Here is a 19,739-nt window from a genome sequence, read left to right as displayed (position 1 = left end):
TTAGTATGTTTTTTTACATAACACTTTCCTCTTTGTTCATCAATCAATACCAAAAATGCCCCCCAAATTTGAGACCATTCAAAAACTGGAGACCTTGTAGGACCATAAGCTAAATTGTGAAATGGAAGACGATTTTGAATCAACATGCTATCCATCTAATGTGTACGAGGATATTGAAGACAACAGAAGACAACACAACTTACAGTCATTTTATAAACTAAGAGGAAAATGGTGCCCAACTTTTAGTCTTTGCACATTCACTCTCTGTTAAAGACTATTTATAGACACAAGAAAGAAACAAGGAAGCGAAATGCAACATAATGGAAAGCAAACATCTGATTTAATCGAGAAGGTATGATAACATCTCAGTTATTTGTTTACATGTAATCCTAAGTTTCAAATCCAATTCAATTCAAAATGTGCATGTGTTAAAAAAAAGAAAAAAGAAAAAGAAAAAGAAGGTAAACAGAGAATATTTCACAACCCGACCACAAAACAGACTACGATGACATACACAAGTTGTAGGCTCGTATCTGCTATGAAAGTAAAGGTCAGCATTGACAAGAATTTACGCTCTCATTGACACGTTCATCGGAAAACAGACTACGATGACATACACAAGTTGTAGGCTCGTATCTGCTATGAAAGTAAAGGTCAGCATTGACAAGAATTTACGCTCTCATTGACACGTCCATCGGTGACCGATGAACGCAACGCCTCACAAAAGCGATTGACTGAAAATGTTGCAAACAAGATTCAGGAACAATAAAATAATAATTATAATACAGATAAAACAGTTATAAGGAAGTGCAGGAGAAGTAGATGAGCGACTTCAAACTTGGCCAATCGACGGCTCGAGATCGAAATCCCCCAATTCCTATCTTATGCAATGTTGCGTTACAGTTGTTTTTATATATCCTTTGTCTTTACTATTGCATGTGTGTATGTCATAGGGAAAACGTTTGTCTAATGAGTGAGTGGGTTTCTTTCCATAGATCAAAAATCATGACGAGAAAAAAATGTGAAACGAATAATTAGATTTACGAGTCTCGCAAGCCTTGCAAACCAACTTCAAAATTTCAGATATCACCAACTTCAACATTGTAGGAGTTACTTTAATACATATTCAACCAAATAGAAATATAGTCGTGTACACCACTACAAAGATGCATATCTTTTCTTAAAATTGACTGAGCAAAAAAAAAAGGGGGTTCAAGAGAGAGTGACATAATTCATAGGGAGAGAGAGAACATGATTCAGCTTGGTTCTCAGGAAGAACTATGGTGGTGTTCCAGTGATGGGGGGAACTCTAGTAGGATTAGAATTTGGAATTTGGGGCAGCTCTTAATCTAACTTTGAATTTTTTATTTTGAAATTTGAAACGTCAAACGGAGTTAATGACTCCGTCAGTTATCTTTGCAGTTGATACGAACATTTTAATAGCATGGGATATCACATAGGCAGGACGACATGGTACCCTTAGGGAATGAATAATTTCTCCTAAATTTACATAACTATGACAACACATCTAAAAAAATTCATGAAACGTCCACCACTTATCAATGATCATACATTTCACAAAGGTATTTCAAGAAATTATTATATTAACATTTTAAATGACTTTTACTAGCGACTATAAAAGATATTTTCACATCAGAACAGAATAGATATACAAATGTGAAACCAAGGTTTTTAGTGAGGAGATGACCAACCACAAAGAAAAATTACTAGAAAACGAATAGAAAACAAAATCAAGTCAATACTAGTCAAGAAGAGAAGTTACAAATCTGAACTGACTAGAAGGTATCATTTTGACATTAACTCATCAAATCTTCTTCCATTGAAGAGGTAACTTATCAAGATTAAGATATACAAAAGAATAATAGCATAAGGCTGTAAAGTAGGACAAGTAAAATCCATAAAATTTCACAACCATTCCATTGTCAAATATTTCACGGAGATCTGGTCAGATTCAGCCCTGATAGGTTTTAAGATGGCAAGATTTAGATAGAGACTTTCACAACCATGCATAGTGAAGTCTCCCAAATTTTATTTTAGTTTTGTTATCTATATGAATCACATGACTATGTGAGCCTTCAACAAAATCTAAATCAAATTGTGTTTAATCACTAACCAACTTAAGTTACCGCATGAGCATCTAATAAGGCTAATGCACAAACACCCAAAAGTAACCACAACAATATGTAATTGAAACGACTTAATTTCATTGCACCAAACAATAGCAATATAAAATCTCCAGACATAGTCATATAGATCCATAACAAGATAAAAGCTCAAGATATAGTCATAGATCCAAAACTTGGTCCTAACGAACAAAATGACACAGCGAAAACATAAGATAAATCCGAAAAAACAACCTGCCTCGTTTCTTGAATTGAAACCAAACTAAAACTGGAAACCCCACCCAGCATCTACCAGCATATTGTGTATAAATACCATCATCAATCCCCCTTTCTCCTAAAAGAACATCCCTCCGTAAGTCTCGCACGCCCACCGGTTGGTTGGCACAGCACTGTCTGGCAATTCCCACACTTCACAACTGTTTGGGAGTGACTGAACACAGTAGTTCTGCAATCATACATATACATATAAATATATTTACACACAGATCAAGATTTTTGTGACCCAATGCAGTTAACAACACCAGTAATTAAATTAATATACATTATACTTGCCAAAATAAATAAATAAATAAATTAACATACAGTATATACTTAATCGAAGTAATCATACAAGGACCATAATAGCAAAATCTAAACCAACAACTTACATGTTGAAGCAACCTTGGCATTTCACATCCTACAAAAAAAAACAAAAAAATAAAAATAACATTATTACCAACAAATGTTTACACGTGCATAATCAGGAATGAAAGACGAAATTTACAGAACTACAGATAAATACACAAGTGTATTATAGATATATAGAGAGAGATACATATGAATATACATACCATGAAGAAGGAGTTGGGCGACTGCACGAGACGCTTGAGCTTGTGCTTCTTCTTCTCGAGGTCGGCAGGCGGATTGAGCAAATCAACATCGTTTGGAAGAACCTAGGAGTTTAGATACACAAATCGCTATGAGAAAAAGAACAACCAAAAAAAAATTCCCAAACAAAGCAAATTGAAATTGTGATTCAGATTAAAACAATTTTCTACACACACATATATATATATGATGTAAGCTAATTGACATACCATTTTCGGTAGAGAAGTTTGACAGAATCGCAAACCCTAGACAAAGAGAGCGAGACACAGGGTCGTCGATAATGCAAGAGGAGGCAGACGAAGTTAGGGTTTAGATATATAAAGGGAGGACGTGGTTAGGGTTTAGATGGATGAAGGTAGGAATGGGCTTGGGAAAATAAGAAATGGGTTTGGCCCGTTTGGGTTATAGTTTTATTTTCAATAGGGTGTGTGGGTTTTCATGCAGATGGGCTGTACTGGATTGATTGTAGTGACTATTGGGCTGGGCTGTATTGGACTTGACCTTTATTCATGTGGATTAATTAAATATTATATGGACTAAATAAAATTATAGATGTATATTTCAAGCGCAAAATGAGCTGAGCCGGTTCACAAACGCACTCACAAATAAAGGAGTCTAAAATTTTTGTTTAAGCTTATTTGCTTTATTAATCAAACAAACACGAACCGAATTCTTAACGAGCCAAAATCAAATTGTTCATCGGACATTTGGTTCATTTATAGGCCTACTCAAAACTCAGCTTCTACAAATAAGTCCCAACTTGCACAAATTATTTGAAGTTCATTATGAAATTTTGAGACCTACGTTTAAGGTGATCTAATTTTTTTATTTTTTATTTTTTATTTTTGCTTTTGGCAGCATCGAATTGCTTCTTTGAATTTGGGATGGAAGGAAACTTAGTTCAAAATTTGAACTAAATTTCTTCCAAATTCAAATTTTTATTAAATTTCTTCTAATTTAAAATCCAAACTATCAATTCGGTACTTCCAAACATAACATTTATATTTTTTTATTTCATCTTTCAGAAACTTCAGTTATATTCTTGTTTTGGCTTCCAAAGGGGTACGGTTATCATTTAAAAGTATTCATAAGCTTCCTGTGTCTTCAAGAAGAGTGTTTTGGAAAAGCTAAACGATACCAGCTTCACTAAGAACTCATTTGAAATTGCCGTTAAAATGTTAAAAACGCTTTTAATTGTAGAGCTGTTATAAAAGAGTTGTCACTAAAACGCAATTAAGACGTTGTATAAAATACATTTTATACTTGAAGCACTTTTAAATTTGTTTGGTAATAATATTGTTTAAAGCACTTTTATTACTAATTTTACTATATTCTCCTTACATTAAACATATACTAATTCCCTAATATTAAATATTATAAAATTTCATCGAGTTCAATAATTTATAAAGATCAAATATTTTTTTTTCCAAATATCATATATTTTGGTTATGATATCGAATTTGTATTAAGTACTAAAAAATAAATGAGTTAAACATTTTTTAATGATGATTGATTTGTATCCGATTTGATTTGAGATTTTTCAGTAATAAAATAAGCAAATTTGCTTATATGCTATCCAATAATGAAATTTAATAATATAATATTTTGCAATATAGAGAGCATTTCATAAAATAAAACTAAACACTATAACACAATTAGTTGTTATTTAAGATAATAGTATAAATGTATTATAGTTATTTTAAAAACAAATTACTAGTCACAATTTATTAAAAATTAAACATCTAACAATTATATAATTCAGAGTCCTAAAATAAACTAGTATCTTCATTTGTCACAGAATCCCAGATATTGTTTGCTATTTGTTTGTAGAAGGTATAAAATTGTATTTATAAAAAAATCTAAATGGATTAAATTGTCTAAAAGAAAATTAGTTACCTAATGAACCTCTACTCGTAACGCAATTTTGAAAGTTACGATTTCTAACTTCACTTAAACGCGTTTTTTAGACCTAACCACTACCTTTTATAAGAGTTTTTTTTTTTTTTTTTTTCACCAAACACATTGCACTGCAATTTTAAAAAATGGAAGTGTTTTTCAGTAATAAAGAAGCAATCCCAAACACTCACTAAAACGCTCTTCTAAAACCCAAAAGCTTTATTTGAAAAATTAGCCAGACACCATTTTTAATAGCTTTTGAGTTCCATAAGTCAAAAGCAGCGTTCGAAAAGTCAATCCAAACATATTCTTAGACCTCCGAGTTTCTTAACTAGGAGTCAATTGACCTAAACAAGGGATAGACGTGTAAATTACAATCTACTTCCGTATTACTCAATTTTACTTTGTATAAATATGATCGAATTAATCTCACACGAGTAGTAAAAGAAAGTACATCAAAGCACGGCCAAAGAATTTAAAGAAAATTCGACCAAAAAAAAAAATAAAAAAAAAATAAAATTTAAAGAATGGCAAAAAAAAAAAAAAAAAATCACCACCTTCAGGTACATATGAGAGAGAAAGACAAGAAAAACATGTTATAATATGACACAAGTTTGATGACATCGAATTTTTTTATGTGTTTTGTTTAATTTATATATATTTACATATTGGAAAATTCAACAACTTGTAGAAATTCTATCATATTTTTTATTTTTTTCATCCAATCCAAATTCTTATAATTTTAAATTTTTTCCGTTTTTCCCTTTTTTCTCCCTTTATCCAAACCCACCCAAGAAATTCTGTTATAAGACTTACACTGACTTTCACACCTGTTCTTAAATTCCAAACCTAGGTGCCCCACTTTAGCTATTACCCAAAATTTCATTACAAATTTTTGTAGGTTTGGAAACAAATGTAAAATAATATTTATTTATTTTTTCTGTTTTTGAGATTTGACAAAAATTTAGATTAGCGTAAAATAATTTACCTAAATTTAATAAATAAATTATTTTTATTAAATTTTATTAAATTTTTTTTCCCCCGTAAATACTGTATTTTATACATCCAACATCAAAGTAGGTAAAAAAATATTTTACATTCTCTTTCCCTCTCTCTCAGCCGAACCAAAACCCCTAAAAGTCTCGTCTCTCTAATCCTCATCCCTCTCACCTGTAACGACCGGCGAATTTCGGCGACGACGACCGACAACAACTCGGGTAAGCGTTCTCTCGCTCTCTCTTCTCAGATATGTTAGTCTCTCTCTATAATCTATTATTTTCTTCTCTCACTCTCAAATCTGGACTTGATATACCAATTATTTTTGGAAAAGAGCTTCGGATTGCAAGACTTTTTTTTCTCACTATTAAATTCGTGTCTTAACTAGAGGAAAAACTGTAATTGAAGAAGAGAAAATATTTTATGGTTACTATAATCCATAGATTGATATATACAATAATTTGTGTATTGAATGGTTAAGTCTCTTATATAGTGTAGCTGGATAATGAATTGTAGACATGATGAGTGTCACTACACAATATGTACTAAGAATATGCATAATTATATATAAAATCCTCAAAAATAGTAGCGAGCTCTGCGACAGGCAAGAAGGCAGCTTGAGCATACATTTTTTTGGTCTTTCAAATTCCATGATTAGGGTATTACACAACAAAAAAATTATTTTTTCACAGTGCAATCTCAAATTTTATGCAATAATTTGTGTATTGAATGGTTAAGTCTCTTATATAGTTTAGCTGAATTGTAGACTTGATGAGTGTCACTACACAGTATGTACTAAGAATATGCATAATTATAAATAAAATCCTCAAAAATAGTTGCGAGCTCCGCGACAAGCAAGAAGGCAGCCCGAGCGTGCATTTTGTTGGTCTTTCAAATGATTTGATTAGCGTTTTCCTTCTTCTATAGTTTTCCTATTCGGTTTAGGGTTAGAGCTTCTATCTTCTACTGTTTATTTTCTTTACAATCTCGAATTTGAACTAGGTTTCAATAATTTTAACTTGGGTAAAGATTTTTATATATGCGTATATATGTTTTTGATTTTTTATTTATGCTTATCTTCTGAGCTTAGGAAAATGACCACAAACATGTATAGATTTATACATATACATATACATGGCTGTTTGTGTTTTTGATATAAAATTATATTTTTTGTATATAAAAGGTTCTGCATTTGTTTTACCTTTTTTATTTTTGGTGCGTGCATTGCAAAATTGTTATGATTATTATATTTACGTGTGCATAAATTATTGGTTTGTTCTTTTTCCCTATATATTTTTTTAGATGAGGTTGAAAAAGCAGAAGCGCCATCGCAAGAGTGTCAGGTTTTATACAGCTTGCTTTGGCTTTCGAGAGCCCTTCAAGGTTCTATGCGATGGAACTTTTGTACATCACCTTCTTGTCAATCGTATTACTCCAGCTGATACAGCCCTCTCAAATACACTCGGTGCTGAAGTCAAAATCTTTACCACCAGGTTAGCCAGTTTTCCTTTGTTATATTTCTGTGAATGTTAAATTACCGAATTTGCTCCATCCTAGTTTGTGAGAAAATCATCCCCCTTCCTCTTGGTGTAAGCTTTATTTGCCTTTTTCTTTCTTTCTTTTTATTTATTTATTTTTTGGGGTTTAGATGTGTTCTTGCAGAATTGAATAGCCTTGGTGACTCCTATTCTGAATCTCTTAAGGCAGCTCGGAAACTCATGACTGCAAGGTCAGCCCTTTTCCTTCCTCCATTTTGTTAAGCAGAACACAACACAAAAATCTGTATGGGTGAATAAACCTACTCTTACAATTATTTGGTCTTTTCTGTTCATGGTTCTATCTAGTCTTGTAAACTATGAAACTTGTTCTCAGATGTGACCATGAGAGGAGGAAGAGTGCTGTGGCTTGCATAATGGAAGTTATTGGAGAAAACAACCCTGAGCACTTCTTTGTTGCCACTCAGGATGCTGATTTACGGAAGAAGTTGCAGGAGGTTTGCATTTTTTCTTTGCATAGCTGTCAATTATTGTTATTACACATAGTGACATTGGAATTTTAGGTAGATACAACCAATCTTTGGTTCCCAAAACCATGGGGCAAATGGATAATAAAAAAGGTTTATTGCACTTACGTCACATAGGAATTCTTGAGTCCAAGAGTTAAGAGCAACAAAGTCTTCAATAGAGTACGCTATGTCCAATTAGACCTAGAGGGGGTGAATAGCTTTTGATAACTAAATAGTGAGTTTTAACTGGCTCGAAGTGTACAAAGTTACTTTCTTTCTCTTAATCTTGATCTTGAAGGGTCTATAATTGCTCCCACTTTTACCTTTCATGATAATGTAGTATTACAGACAAGCATGTAAAGATGAGTGTGGAAATATAAAGCATAATATCATCCACACATTAACACCAATTTTTACGTGGAATGGGTCCAATGGGAGACTCATGAGACCTAGTTTGGGCAAATTAAATCCACTAACTGTAGAATTTGGTTAACCAAACTCTGACCCAAGAATCGCTTTGTCATTTCGGATCTACACTCACACTAGATGCTCAACCTGGGTTCTTGTTGCTGCCAGTCAATGAATCCATTCTTCATGTGATTTGCTATTCAATCTGTATATTGATTCCTAATGAACAGTCATGCCCAACCCTTTGTTTGATGCATATATGTTGTGGTTGATCAATCTTTCCAATGAAGTTCCTTGCTTTAGAACTCAATCCCGTAATATAATAGGATGTTCTATAAAATAAGGCTCTCAATCTCTCCCACAATTGTGTAGTTGTATTTCTTTTGTTTTCTTACGTTTGGAGACTCCTAGAGCACTTTTTTTATAGTGTGGACTGATTAGAAATTGATTAGGAAAGTCTTGAGTAAGTTTTGAAAGGTTTGGAAACCATTTCGGACTTGGAACCACATATTTTACCAACACTAGGCGTCCTTTTAGTCGATCTAAAGCAAGTTTCTATGAATCAAAACAGCTACAACAGTATTTGATTGATATTTCAATTGATCGAAGCAGCCTTAGTAATGTTTGTTTGATAGTTCATCAATCGAGCTTTTATGCTCTTCATTGAGGGGTCAAACGGACTTTAATATCGATAGAAAACTTATGGAGTCTACCTGAATATATAATGTTTATTACGAGATTTCAGGTATTTTATTTTAATATATATTTTTAAAGACACAAAGGTCAGTTTTAACAACTTCAACTCCTTACCAAAATAAAATTTTAATTTGGTTTTTAAGTTAAAAATCAAAATCCAAGCTTTTTGATGTAAAGAAAGTTTCCAAACCCATTCTCAATTGAATAATATTTAATTTTAGGCTTCTTAACCATATTCAAACTAATTTTAATTAGTTTTAATTAATCCAAGTTAATTAAAGTTTTTCTAATTCATATTAGATCAATTTTAACCAATTATTACCTATCCAATTTCTAATGACTGAAGATAACCATTTGTTCCGGTATACATAGTCATTATATGTTCTTCCACCGTGAGTGGTGAATTAGAAACCTTTTTAATCAACTTAATTGTTAAATCAATCACTCCAGATCCTATGGTCTTTTATGTCACTTGCTTTTCAAGGTTGACACGATCTCTCGACTCAGTTTTCAATCTACAATCACAACTTCAATGTTGATACGAGTCTTTTGATGAATTGACATACTCCATAGACAGACAACTTTTACTCATGGAATATCCCAATAACACTAATTTGTAACAAAAAATGAATGATCAGAGGGGATGGGAATGGGAAGGATTAAACTGATTTTTGTTTAGCTTTCTAAATGTTTAACTTTGTTACTTAACCTTCAAATCAGGATGCATTACATTATTGCTAACCTAGGGCTCCTTTAGGCACAGAATATTGTGCTGCATTTATAGTACTTGCTTGCTTAGCCTTAATTGCTGTGTTTCAAGTAGGGCTGCAAATGAGCCGAGCCGAGCTGAGTTGAGCTTTATCTTGCTCGGACTCGGCTCGCAAGTTTCAGGAGGGTGCTCGGGCTCGGCTTGCCAATATTTTGGCAAAGCTCGGGCTCGGCTTGGGCTCGCCTTCAAACCAAAATGAAAAAAAAAAATAATAATAAAAGAAAAGAAAAGAGAAAAACAAAAAGCTTCAAATCTAATAGTGTTCTGATAATGGATCGAAGAGCATCACTGCGTCTCTTTCGCATTCTCTGATCATTCTTCTGATCCCCCCAACACTAAAATGAGATTGAGACATTGGGACCCAAAGAGAGATTTGATAGAGAGATCTATTGAAAACCCTCACTGTAAGAGAGAGGAAGCGATGTTGTATCGATGTTGAAAGGGATGGGATTAGAGAAGTGATGTTGCAAGATTTGCTTAGGGTTTCATAGACAGATATTGCAGAGACTTGTTGGAGACAGTCACCGGAGTGTTAGAGAGGAAGAAGCGACGCGTTGGAGATAAGAGGAGCGATGCTGCGAGTGAGTTTTGTTGCGGTTTGGTCAGAAATCCAATGCGTGATATAAAGTTTTTTTTTTGATAAGTTTTTTTATTTTATTTATTATTATTATTTATTTATTTCTTATTTTATTTATTTATTTTTATTTTTTATTTTGGCAGGTGAAATAAAGTTGGGCTTAAAGTTAAATGAAATTGGGCTAATAAAGTTGGGCTTAAAATTAAATGAAATTGGGATTATGGTGAAATGAATTTTGATTGGCTTTATATTAAATGGGCCACACAATTGCATATGACTATAGAATAAAATAAAATAAAAATTAATCATTTTACTAAACGAGCTTGTTCACGAGCATAACGAGCCGAGCTTAGCATTGCTCAAGCTCGGCTCATTTACTAAACGAGCCTAAAAAATGTGTTCAAGCTCGGCTCGATTACTTCACGAACGATATTGCACAGACTTGTTGGAGACAGTTGCCGGAGTGCTAGAGAGGAAGAAGCGACGTGTTGAAGATAAGAGGAGCAATGCCGCGAGTGAGTTTTGTTGTGGCTGCTGTAATGAATTTGGTCAGAAATCCATTGCGTGATGTAAAGATAAATATATATATATATATATATGTAAGGTAATAGGTTAAGTAGAGTTGGGCAGGTGAAATAGAGTTGGGCTTAAAGTTAAATGAAATTGGGCTTAAGGTGAAATGAATTTTGATTGGCTTTATATTAAATGGGCCACACAATTGTATATGAATATAAAATAAAATAAAATAAAATCTAATCATTTTACTAAACGAGCCTGTTCATGAGCCGAGCTTAGCGTTGCTCAAGCTCGGCTCGTTTACTAAATGAGCCTAAAAAATGTGTTCAAGCTCGGCTCGCTTATTTCACGAACGAGCCCGAACCGAGCTTTTAACGAGCCGAGCCCATGAATAGCTCGGTTCATTTGCAGCCCTAGTTTCAAGTGTATTCCCAATGGATTAACTCTCTCTTTTTCTAATATTGCAATGCTGGTTATTTTTAGTTGGCGTTATTAGGGACGTGTTTGTAATTTAAATAGACTCCTTTTAGTTGGTCATTACCTGTCACCTACTTGACAATGAAGTAACTAACTGGGCAAATTACTCAAAATAGACCAAGAACTTCTGCAAATATAATTGGGAATCTGAATTGTCTATGATGTCGGTGAAGGATTTGTTAATTGTTCCATTATAGATGTTCAGCTTGGTTCTAATTTGTGACTTTGATGGAGAATATTTTGGGATGCTTTGTACTTTATTTTTAGCTACTCATGGAGAGGAAAGTTATACTGATTGTTGACCTTCCTAAATTTGTGCTGCTACTTTACTCTGTCACGCACACACACACACATAGAAAAAGAAAAGGCTTATCATTTTCTGGCTGCAGGTACCAGGTGTTCCTGTGATATTTGGTTTACGAAATGCCCTATTTCTTGAGCCTCCATCTGCTTTTCAACAGCGGTTTGTCAAATGTGCTGAAGAAGAACGATCACACATGACTGAGTTGGAGTATGAGATGTTAAAAATGAAGAAAAACAAGAGCCTAGCCACCGCAGATGCAGGGGATTCCTTCGATGCAAATGAAGATCTGGTAGATCAAAGTTTAGGGAACCAGGTTGTCAAGGCTAATACCGTGAGGAAGACAATAGCTGTGAAGGACAAAGTTCAGTTTAAGAGAAAGAAAGCTAAGGTTCTGATCCATGATCATGTGTTTCTTTCCCTAATTTCAGTTGATTCATTAGTTTAGACCTTGGTTTTTGTTGGCTTCTTTGTTTTCTTTTGGGTAAATTCCTTTAGTCTCTGTATCTGACTGTCCAGGGAGATATCTTGTTTGTAAAATTGTAAAAACCTCTCATGTCTATTCATAAAAAGGCAAAAACCCCTCACAACTTCCCCGCCCCCCCCCCCCCCCCCCCCTCCTCTCTCTTTTGCCCTAATTTAGCTGATAGGTTAATTGAAATCTTACTAATAAAAAAAAAAGAAAAAAAAAGAAGAAGCTGATAGGCTGATAACCTGATTCATTCATTTAAACCTTGATTTTTGTTTACTGTTTTTTTTTTAATACTAAATTCATCTGACCTCCTTCTCCAAGGCATATGATATTAGGGGGATCTCTACTTTTGTTTGCAAAAATATGGATCCTCCCTTATTTGAAGGTTTGTTTAAAAGATTACCCACATGAAAAGCCGTGAGATTGATGAACAATTCTTGTTGATACTAAGATAACATCTATCCTTCTTCAAAACAAGAACTTTACTCTTACTAAAATCTAACAAAGCTGGTAATCTTAAATATGTCCTTAATAAAATACTTATAAACATGAAATGATATAAATATTCTAAAAAAACTTGACCATATAAAAGCCCACCATAAACTTCCTCATTGACTTTGGCTCCATTTCTGGCTACACTTCCCTTCGTTGTGGAGGAGGTCCATTGGCACTCACGTATATGGCCATCAGAAACCGTAACTGTCTTGACCACTATCTTCTCCATTTTTTTCTTTTTATTTCTTTTCCTTCTCCCACACTATCCATCTCTATTAATTTCTCCAAAACACGCTCTCTCTGCCAACGCCACCTGTTATGACCCTAACAACATCACTATTAGAAGGCCAATTCTGTGAAATAATTGTCCTAATGATTACAAAAATTCTCAATAATAGTTGTTCCTAATGAAATGATTGTACCTAATAAAGCCCACCACCCACTGTGTAGAGGAGTGCGTAAGGAAGTGCTAGTTGATCATGAAGTTGTCATTCATGTTCTTTAAAGTAGAAAAATGATGGTTGGGTACAACATGAATGTTAGTGTCCATATTCACTCACTATTGATTCAGGTTCTGTTTAATATTCACATCTCAGGGCCAATATGTGAAGAGTGAAAAGGGTGGATGTTGTTGGGATACTGGATAGATTAGGCGTTAAATCAAAATCTAGTTCAATGTTTTCTCATAGCTATTGTCTTTAGTCATTGACTCGTTGCAAAATATTGTATTGTAATTTTTGCAAATATTTGTTCTCTTTGGGGTGACTTTGCCAATTTTCACGGGTGACCTGTTTGTCTTATACTTTGCAGGGTCCAAACCCACTGTCATGTAAGAAGAAGAAGAGTAATGGAAACCCAAATCCTTTTCCGGGAAAGGTGATCTTTGGATTTGTATTTTATCTGAAAGCTTGTACTGCTACTTTCTTTCTGATTTTTATGCCTGGTATTGGTATTCACCAGTCTGATACTTAATGATCCTAATCTTACGTTGGACAATTGCAACGACATCATTCTTCATACAAAGGAGTGGTTGGGACTTTGGAGCCTTGTGGCTATATGACTGGAGTAGCTCAATGCATATTGCATTGTTTAAGGCTAGTAACTCCAATTATAGATCACCATGTATGATAAACATTATATTTCCTTGTCATACGAGCCTGGCAACATCTAGTTGAACATTTCAGACTTGTTGAACTGGATTTTATTTCAGAGACGTTTTGAGCTGGTTAGAAATGTTCAAAATTGAGTTAAGTTTAGATGCCTCCTAGTTGAAGAATGACTACAACAAAGGTCAAAATTGTAATCTTCATCAACAGGGGTAAAAGGGTAATTTTACAATGTGATGCACACACACCAAAACTAGGTATATGCATTGCATATTCATGGCATTCTAATTTCAAATTTCTAAATTTAGTTTGATTCCAAATATGCTTGATTCTGCATGGTTTTTAAAATTGAAAATTGTTTTTAATAGAAAAATCTGTAGAAAGTTCAATCCATCGAGGTATCGATTGAAGCTTTCTGACAAACATCGATCGATTGAGATCAATGTCAATCTATCCACAGGGTATAAAAGCAGTGTTTCAATAGGACTAAAACTCTTTTAGCATACCTATTTGAAATAAATCTCTTAGCTGCCTATGACATATCTTTTGTGTAAGATACAAAAGAAACACCAGAGAATTTTATGAGTTTTTATGCACAAGTTTAAGCTCTCTTTACATGATATATGCATATATTTTACTTATAAAAAAAATGATATATACATATTTTTTGAGAAAAAATTTCTCTGTGCATTTTAATTTTACATTCATCATTATTTTTAGTGTTGGTGAGTGTTCATACGTGTTGATACATCCCCTTCTGCTTACTCAAGTTTATTTAACACATCCAATCAATCCATAACCAGGTTGACAACTAGATGACTAGTGGCTGAGACTGATCACTAGAGAATGGCCCGAGACTTTCTAGGGCGACTGAATGTTTGGTGTTCATCTGTGTCTAGAGGTAATTAGGGGCTCAAGGGTACTGAACTGTAACCTGGGTTTGTAAATTTCTTTCTTCGTTGTGGATTTGGTTTGCCTGGGCTATGTTGTGGTTTTTTACTCTCGTTGAGGGTTTTTCCACCTAAAAAAACAGGTGTTCATATTTACAGCTTTATTGCTTATTTTATGTGGATTGCATGCTTTGTTTATATTGCATGATTTGATATTTTGCTTATTTATTTTGCTATAATACAACCATATAATCTGAAATTAACAAAAAGATTTAATTTGCTCTAAAGGACTTTGCGTAAGTCTGCATCTAGGGCTGTAAATGAGCCGAGCTTTGGAGTGCTCGGGCTCAGCTCAACAACTTCAGAAGCCGGCTCGAGCTCGGCTTGACATTGATCGAGCTTTCACTAGCCATGCTCGAGCTCAGCTCGGCAGTAGTTGAATGAGGTTGAGCTCGGCTCGTTTAAGCTCGTTTAAATTTTTTTTTATATTTTTTGGACAGAACATCAAATAAGATCTGAAAAAATATGTTTGTGTGTGTTTATATATATATATACGCATACAGTCTTACCGGAAATAATGGTTTTCTAGCAATCTTCACAAGTATTCCTCCATTATTTGCGGAAATATATAGATGAGAGAAAACATTTCCATATATATATATATATATATAAAGATGTGAAAGAAACAAACTGATCGGCTTGCTTAACATAATCACTGGTCAGGACCTTCATCTCTAATTAGCACAGTCAGGACCTTCATCTCGATCGCGATGAATCGTTGTATCAACTTTTCTTTTAGTTTTGCGGCTAGGGTTTGTATCTGGGCTATGTGGGCTATGTTATGTGCCGCATGTTTGTGTGAAGTTTCAGATAAAAGTAACAAGGGTTCCCTTACCGTTATATATATATATATATATATATATGCTCACGAGATGGGTTTGGGACAGTAACATATTACATATGGATATTGGATAATGGATGGGCTTGGGACTGGGCTCCAATGATGAAATAATACCATTAAGTTTGGCTGATTGGATTGGGCTTGGACAGTTGGATTTGGACTTTTTTATGAGTTCAAATATAATATAATGATCCATGAAGCCTTGTTAAAATAATATTATATAATATTCTATCGTTCTATATATTCAAACGAGCCAAGTAGGAGGTTGTTTGTGTTTGGCACGTTTATTAATCGAGCTTGAAAATTTCGTTTGAGTTTGGCTCATTTAGTAAACAAACGAACACGAGTTGAGCCCCAGTAGTTTGTCGAACGTTTGGTTCATTTACAGCCCTATCTGCATCGGAGCCTCTTGTTCTGGTCTTTATGTTTTTATCAATATAGAGAGGAATTTTTTTTTAATGATTTTTATAGACTTAGGAGAAAACTGATGATGATGTGATTTCTAGGGATCAATTATGGCGAGTATTAGAAAATTAAAGGACGTGATGATGTGATTGTGACCATGTTAAGGACAACTGTCATAGATATGAGATCTTTTATACAACTTCTATGTTATTTTGTTAGTATTATTATTATGTTAATAGATGAGATTGAAGTAGAGATAAATCTTTTATTAAATCAGGAGGATTTAAGATTAATAGGACTAGAAGTGACTATATGGAATGAAACATTATATAAATGATGTTGCTCATGAAATTAAATCAAGATGGGTTTGCTTTTGGTGAATTGTTTTATCAATGTTCACATGAAGTTAAAAGGAAAATTTCAAAAAACTATAAGACAATGTCTGTTTTATGGGATAAAACTTTAGGTAGTCAAAAAATAATATCCCTATAATGAGCGTGGACAAAATACAAAAGATGAGATGCTGAGGTAAAACGAGAAGGATGAAACTTCAATGATCCATTTGTGAGATGGTAAGAGTAGCACTGATTGGAGATAGAAGGAGAGAAGCCAATAGAGAGAGTGATATGATATACTAATCTGTTGTGATAGTTGGAAAAGACGATGCTTACTTGTGCATGTGGTTTGATTGAATTTGCATCCTGTAGTAAAATGGTGTAAACATGATTTATCTAGCTGATGCAGATAGTCTAGATAGTGTTTGGGTGAATTGAGTTGAGTTGTTTAGTCTACAGGACCACCACCAAGCCTTTGATTTTCTTCATCCCATAAATAAAAAAGATTTCCTGATTAACACTTCCTCCATCCCATAATAACTGTTGCACTTAGTGTCTCCAACTTTTAAGGGGACTAGCATTATCTCCCTTGAAAATTACAATATATATATATATATAGGTCCGTTGAAAGTTACAAAACTAACCCAATAACATTTAAATGTTTAATTTATTGAGTTGAAAAGTTTTCAAAATGAAGGACAATGGGGAAAGTTCAAATTTGGAACGCCATGAAAGGGAAAGCGGACATTTATTTTGGGACGTCCCAAAGAGGAAAACAGGTCACTTACTTTTGGGGGAGGAGGGAGTATGAATTTAGTGCTTTCTTGAATCAATATACAACAACACAAACCCCACCACCCACCCACCCCGCCCCCCCCCCCTGCGGCGGGCCCTCACGCATTAAGACTAACCTTAAATTGACGGAATATGTAGATTGGAGAGTGGTAACTCAATTTGAGCTAGAATCTGCCATGGTTCACTTCAACTCCCTTGATTCATGTGCTACACAGAAGTTGAGTTTGACATAGGGAGTTCAACAGTGACATAAGTAGCATGACCTTATGTATTGCCTTATTTAGGTTGTAATGAACTTTAGGTAGAAGACAGAAAGTGTTGAGAAAGGAACCAAGGGGCTTAGGTGAAGTTTCTTTTCCCCCTTCCTCTGCCTTTGCACTTTTCAGTTTTTGGTCCTTTCAGTTTTAAGGAAGTTTGTACCCAAATGTCCCCTTCAAAATCTGTGCATGCACGCTCGTGGGTGGCTTGCAGGAGACTTGTAAGAAATAAAACACTAAAGTTTCTTGTAAATTAGGTCAGAGGTTGTAGGAGTTGAGAACATCTAGTTCCTCTTGGTTTTGGTTTCTTTTTTTCCTTTTTTTTTTTGGTTGGGACACTCGGGGTGGGGGTGGGAAAGTTAGAAGTATCTGAAGGCTATACAATTTTGGCATCATGTTTTATCCCAACTAATTTTTGGTCCTTCGCATCATGCTTTTAGGTTTTTGGATGTAAATCTCCTATAATAATTGAATAGGGAAAAATCTCCTTGTTGAATATTTGTCTTCCTGTCTTTCTGATAAATTATTGCTTTTTATCAGTTTATTTTGTCCATAGTTGAATCATTTGTCATGTGTTTGAGCCAAACCAAAGGAGTCTTTGGATCATTGCTGTTACACCGTGGCTTTGCCTCTGGTAGGATATTCTATGTTTTATGTGCATCTTTTGGAGGGCATTTGTTGGCATGTCAACAATTTTGTCCCGAATAGTTGGTTAGGGCTTGATGAAGTCAAATTCTAAAATTTCCATGATGTTAGCTTGGAGGTTCTACAGGTTGAGAGTATCAAAAAGGGTCATCATTATAGCATTCTCTGAATGATGTTGCTGGTTTATGTTATGGAAACCCTGACTAATAATCTTAAGATCCTGCCAGAACTATTAGCATTTTGGTATTTCTTTTGATCTGCTATAATTCGTTATTCTGTACATTTTCTATTGTCATCTTTTTGGTGAGATGTGGAAGTTTGAATGCAGGAAAGCGGGGATAGTGACGGAACTGTCAGAAGCAGGAGTAGGAAAAGGAAGAGACCGCGCAAGGGCAAAACGCTTGCAGAGGCAACTGGTTAACAGTATTCAGCATACATAAGCCAAGCTTCAAAATTTTGATCCCGAGCTAATAGGTAGGTTAGTCTTTACGTTTGGAGTTTGTAGTGATTGTAATTCTAATCGTATTGCAAGGTGCCATTGTAGTTGAGATCCATTGTTTTCCTAATATGGTAATTGGATCTCTGGTGTCATTCTTTTTTCTCCAACCTTGAATCGTTTTTCTTTTCTTTTTTTGGTTAAATTATAAGATACATGAAAATATGGATTAAAAGTTGAAATGATGTTCCATTATCTGTTGTTTGCCTCAATATTGCAGTCCTTTTTTTTTTTCTAAATATGGAAATCGTGTTTAGCTGTATGTCAATGTCTTTTTCAATATACTATTGTTATAAAGTATTGGACTAGTTCTACTAGTTAGGATTTAAGGCTTTGTTGGGTGTGATTTAAATGAGAGAATAACCTGATATCACTTATCACTATAGTTGCTTTTTAGAATAGAATGTCGTGCAATTGATCAGAACACATTGCGAGGATGTTAAAATGGATGAGATGGCAAACTCAGGAAGGTGATCGGTGTTGAGTCTGTTGACGAACCTGAAACAGTAGGCATGGAGCTTCAGTGCTTAAAAGTGGTAGGGTTAAGCTTGTTGAGATGATAAGGAAAATAAGGTTGAGACAATAGTCACAATACCTGAAGGCTTTAAATTGTGTGGTTTAGGCTAAAAAAGATGAGTAATGTTCGAAGAGTTTAGAATATTTAGATGTCATCTTTGGTATACATTTGTGGATTGAATTGTGGGAAAATAGTACATGCTCCTCCTCCCTCAAATAGTTGATAGGAGCTACTATAGAAAGAAGCAAGCAGGTCTGGTTGAAAGAAAATTAGGTGTACCAGTTCTTGCCCATCTCTACGGTTCTAGGGGATCGCAAACTTTGGTTATTGAGTACGTTATTGTTTTTCTTAGGTTACCTGGGTTATGTTTTTTTAATAAACCGATTTGATTTTGTACTTGCTTTCAGGCATAATTTCTATTCCAACTCACGGGGAGGAACGACTACTCTGTTGGGGTTGGAGAAGGCAACGAAACGAACAAATTTTGTGTTTCTTTTTTTTGTTGGGAAACCAATGGTATCTCCATTCCCTTGGGGCATGTGTTATTGAATACTTGCTGCATCATGGAAAATTGCTTTTCAGAGATAATTCGATGCAATAGTTTATAAAAGAGTATGGATCAATTTACAGCAGTTTTGCCAATGCGGATCAATTATAAGTGTTGGATTATTGATCACATTTCGGATTAATTTATATTCGTGCGCAATATGTGTTGCACAATGTTAGAGCAGGAGTGATGTGATATTTGCTTTCAAAGGTGAAGATTGCATCAT

General features: G+C 34.3%; 2 protein-coding genes across 4 annotated transcripts; one reads left to right on the top strand and one right to left on the bottom strand.

Annotated features, from left to right (window-relative positions):
• Positions 1-2,205: 2,205 nt before the first annotated feature.
• LOC132304300 (small ribosomal subunit protein eS27y-like) lies at positions 2,206-3,354 on the bottom strand. Its single transcript, XM_059801904.1, has 4 exons — positions 3,221-3,354; positions 2,975-3,076; positions 2,792-2,820; positions 2,206-2,589 (listed from the first exon to the last, which is right to left on the bottom strand). The coding sequence occupies exons 1-4, from the start codon at positions 3,221-3,223 to the stop codon at positions 2,463-2,465; spliced, it is 261 nt and encodes an 86-aa protein (XP_059657887.1). The 5' UTR covers positions 3,224-3,354; the 3' UTR covers positions 2,206-2,462.
• Positions 3,355-5,986: 2,632 nt separating this feature from the next.
• On the top strand, positions 5,987-19,739 carry LOC132304299 (uncharacterized). Of its 3 annotated transcripts, none has more exons than XM_059801902.1 (8): positions 5,987-6,124; positions 7,206-7,396; positions 7,552-7,632; positions 7,776-7,896; positions 11,741-12,043; positions 13,430-13,495; positions 14,529-14,626; positions 18,282-18,418. In XM_059801902.1, exons 2-7 carry the CDS (start codon positions 7,206-7,208, stop codon positions 14,538-14,540), a joined length of 774 nt encoding a protein of 257 aa, XP_059657885.1. In that variant the 5' UTR covers positions 5,987-6,124; the 3' UTR covers positions 14,541-14,626; positions 18,282-18,418. The 3 variants fall into 3 exon arrangements, with proteins under 3 accessions (XP_059657885.1, XP_059657886.1, XP_059657884.1); XM_059801903.1 differs by lacking the exon at positions 14,529-14,626 and adding an exon at positions 19,374-19,739 and having other exon boundaries at positions 5,989-6,124; positions 7,566-7,632; positions 18,282-18,427; XM_059801901.1 differs by lacking the exon at positions 14,529-14,626 and adding an exon at positions 19,374-19,739 and having other exon boundaries at positions 5,989-6,124; positions 18,282-18,427.

This window comes from Cornus florida, unplaced genomic scaffold (assembly GCF_030987335.1).
Source record: "Cornus florida cultivar Cherokee Brave unplaced genomic scaffold, ASM3098733v1 CherokeeBrave_3.0.0_Hap2_Chr04, whole genome shotgun sequence".
Taxonomy (NCBI): Eukaryota; Viridiplantae; Streptophyta; class Magnoliopsida; order Cornales; family Cornaceae; genus Cornus; species Cornus florida.
Note: the sequence above shows the minus strand (reverse complement) of the source record. Positions and strands in the feature narration are given on the sequence as shown.

Bases quoted from the DNA above. Each gene is read 5' to 3' on its own strand.
- LOC132304299 (XM_059801901.1), top strand. From the start codon at position 7,206: ATGAGGTTGAAAAAGCAGAAGCGCCATCGCAAGAGTGTCAGGTTTTAT. The intron at 7,897-11,740 runs GTTTGCATTTTT...TTCTGGCTGCAG, and splicing joins TACGGAAGAAGTTGCAGGAG to GTACCAGGTGTTCCTGTGAT. The intron at 12,044-13,429 runs GTTCTGATCCAT...TATACTTTGCAG, and splicing joins TTAAGAGAAAGAAAGCTAAG to GGTCCAAACCCACTGTCATG.
- LOC132304300 (XM_059801904.1), bottom strand. The intron at 2,821-2,974 runs GTATGTATATTC...TTTTTTTTGTAG, and splicing joins CGCCCAACTCCTTCTTCATG to GATGTGAAATGCCAAGGTTG. The intron at 2,590-2,791 runs GTAAGTTGTTGG...GTATGATTGCAG, and splicing joins TGCCAAGGTTGCTTCAACAT to AACTACTGTGTTCAGTCACT.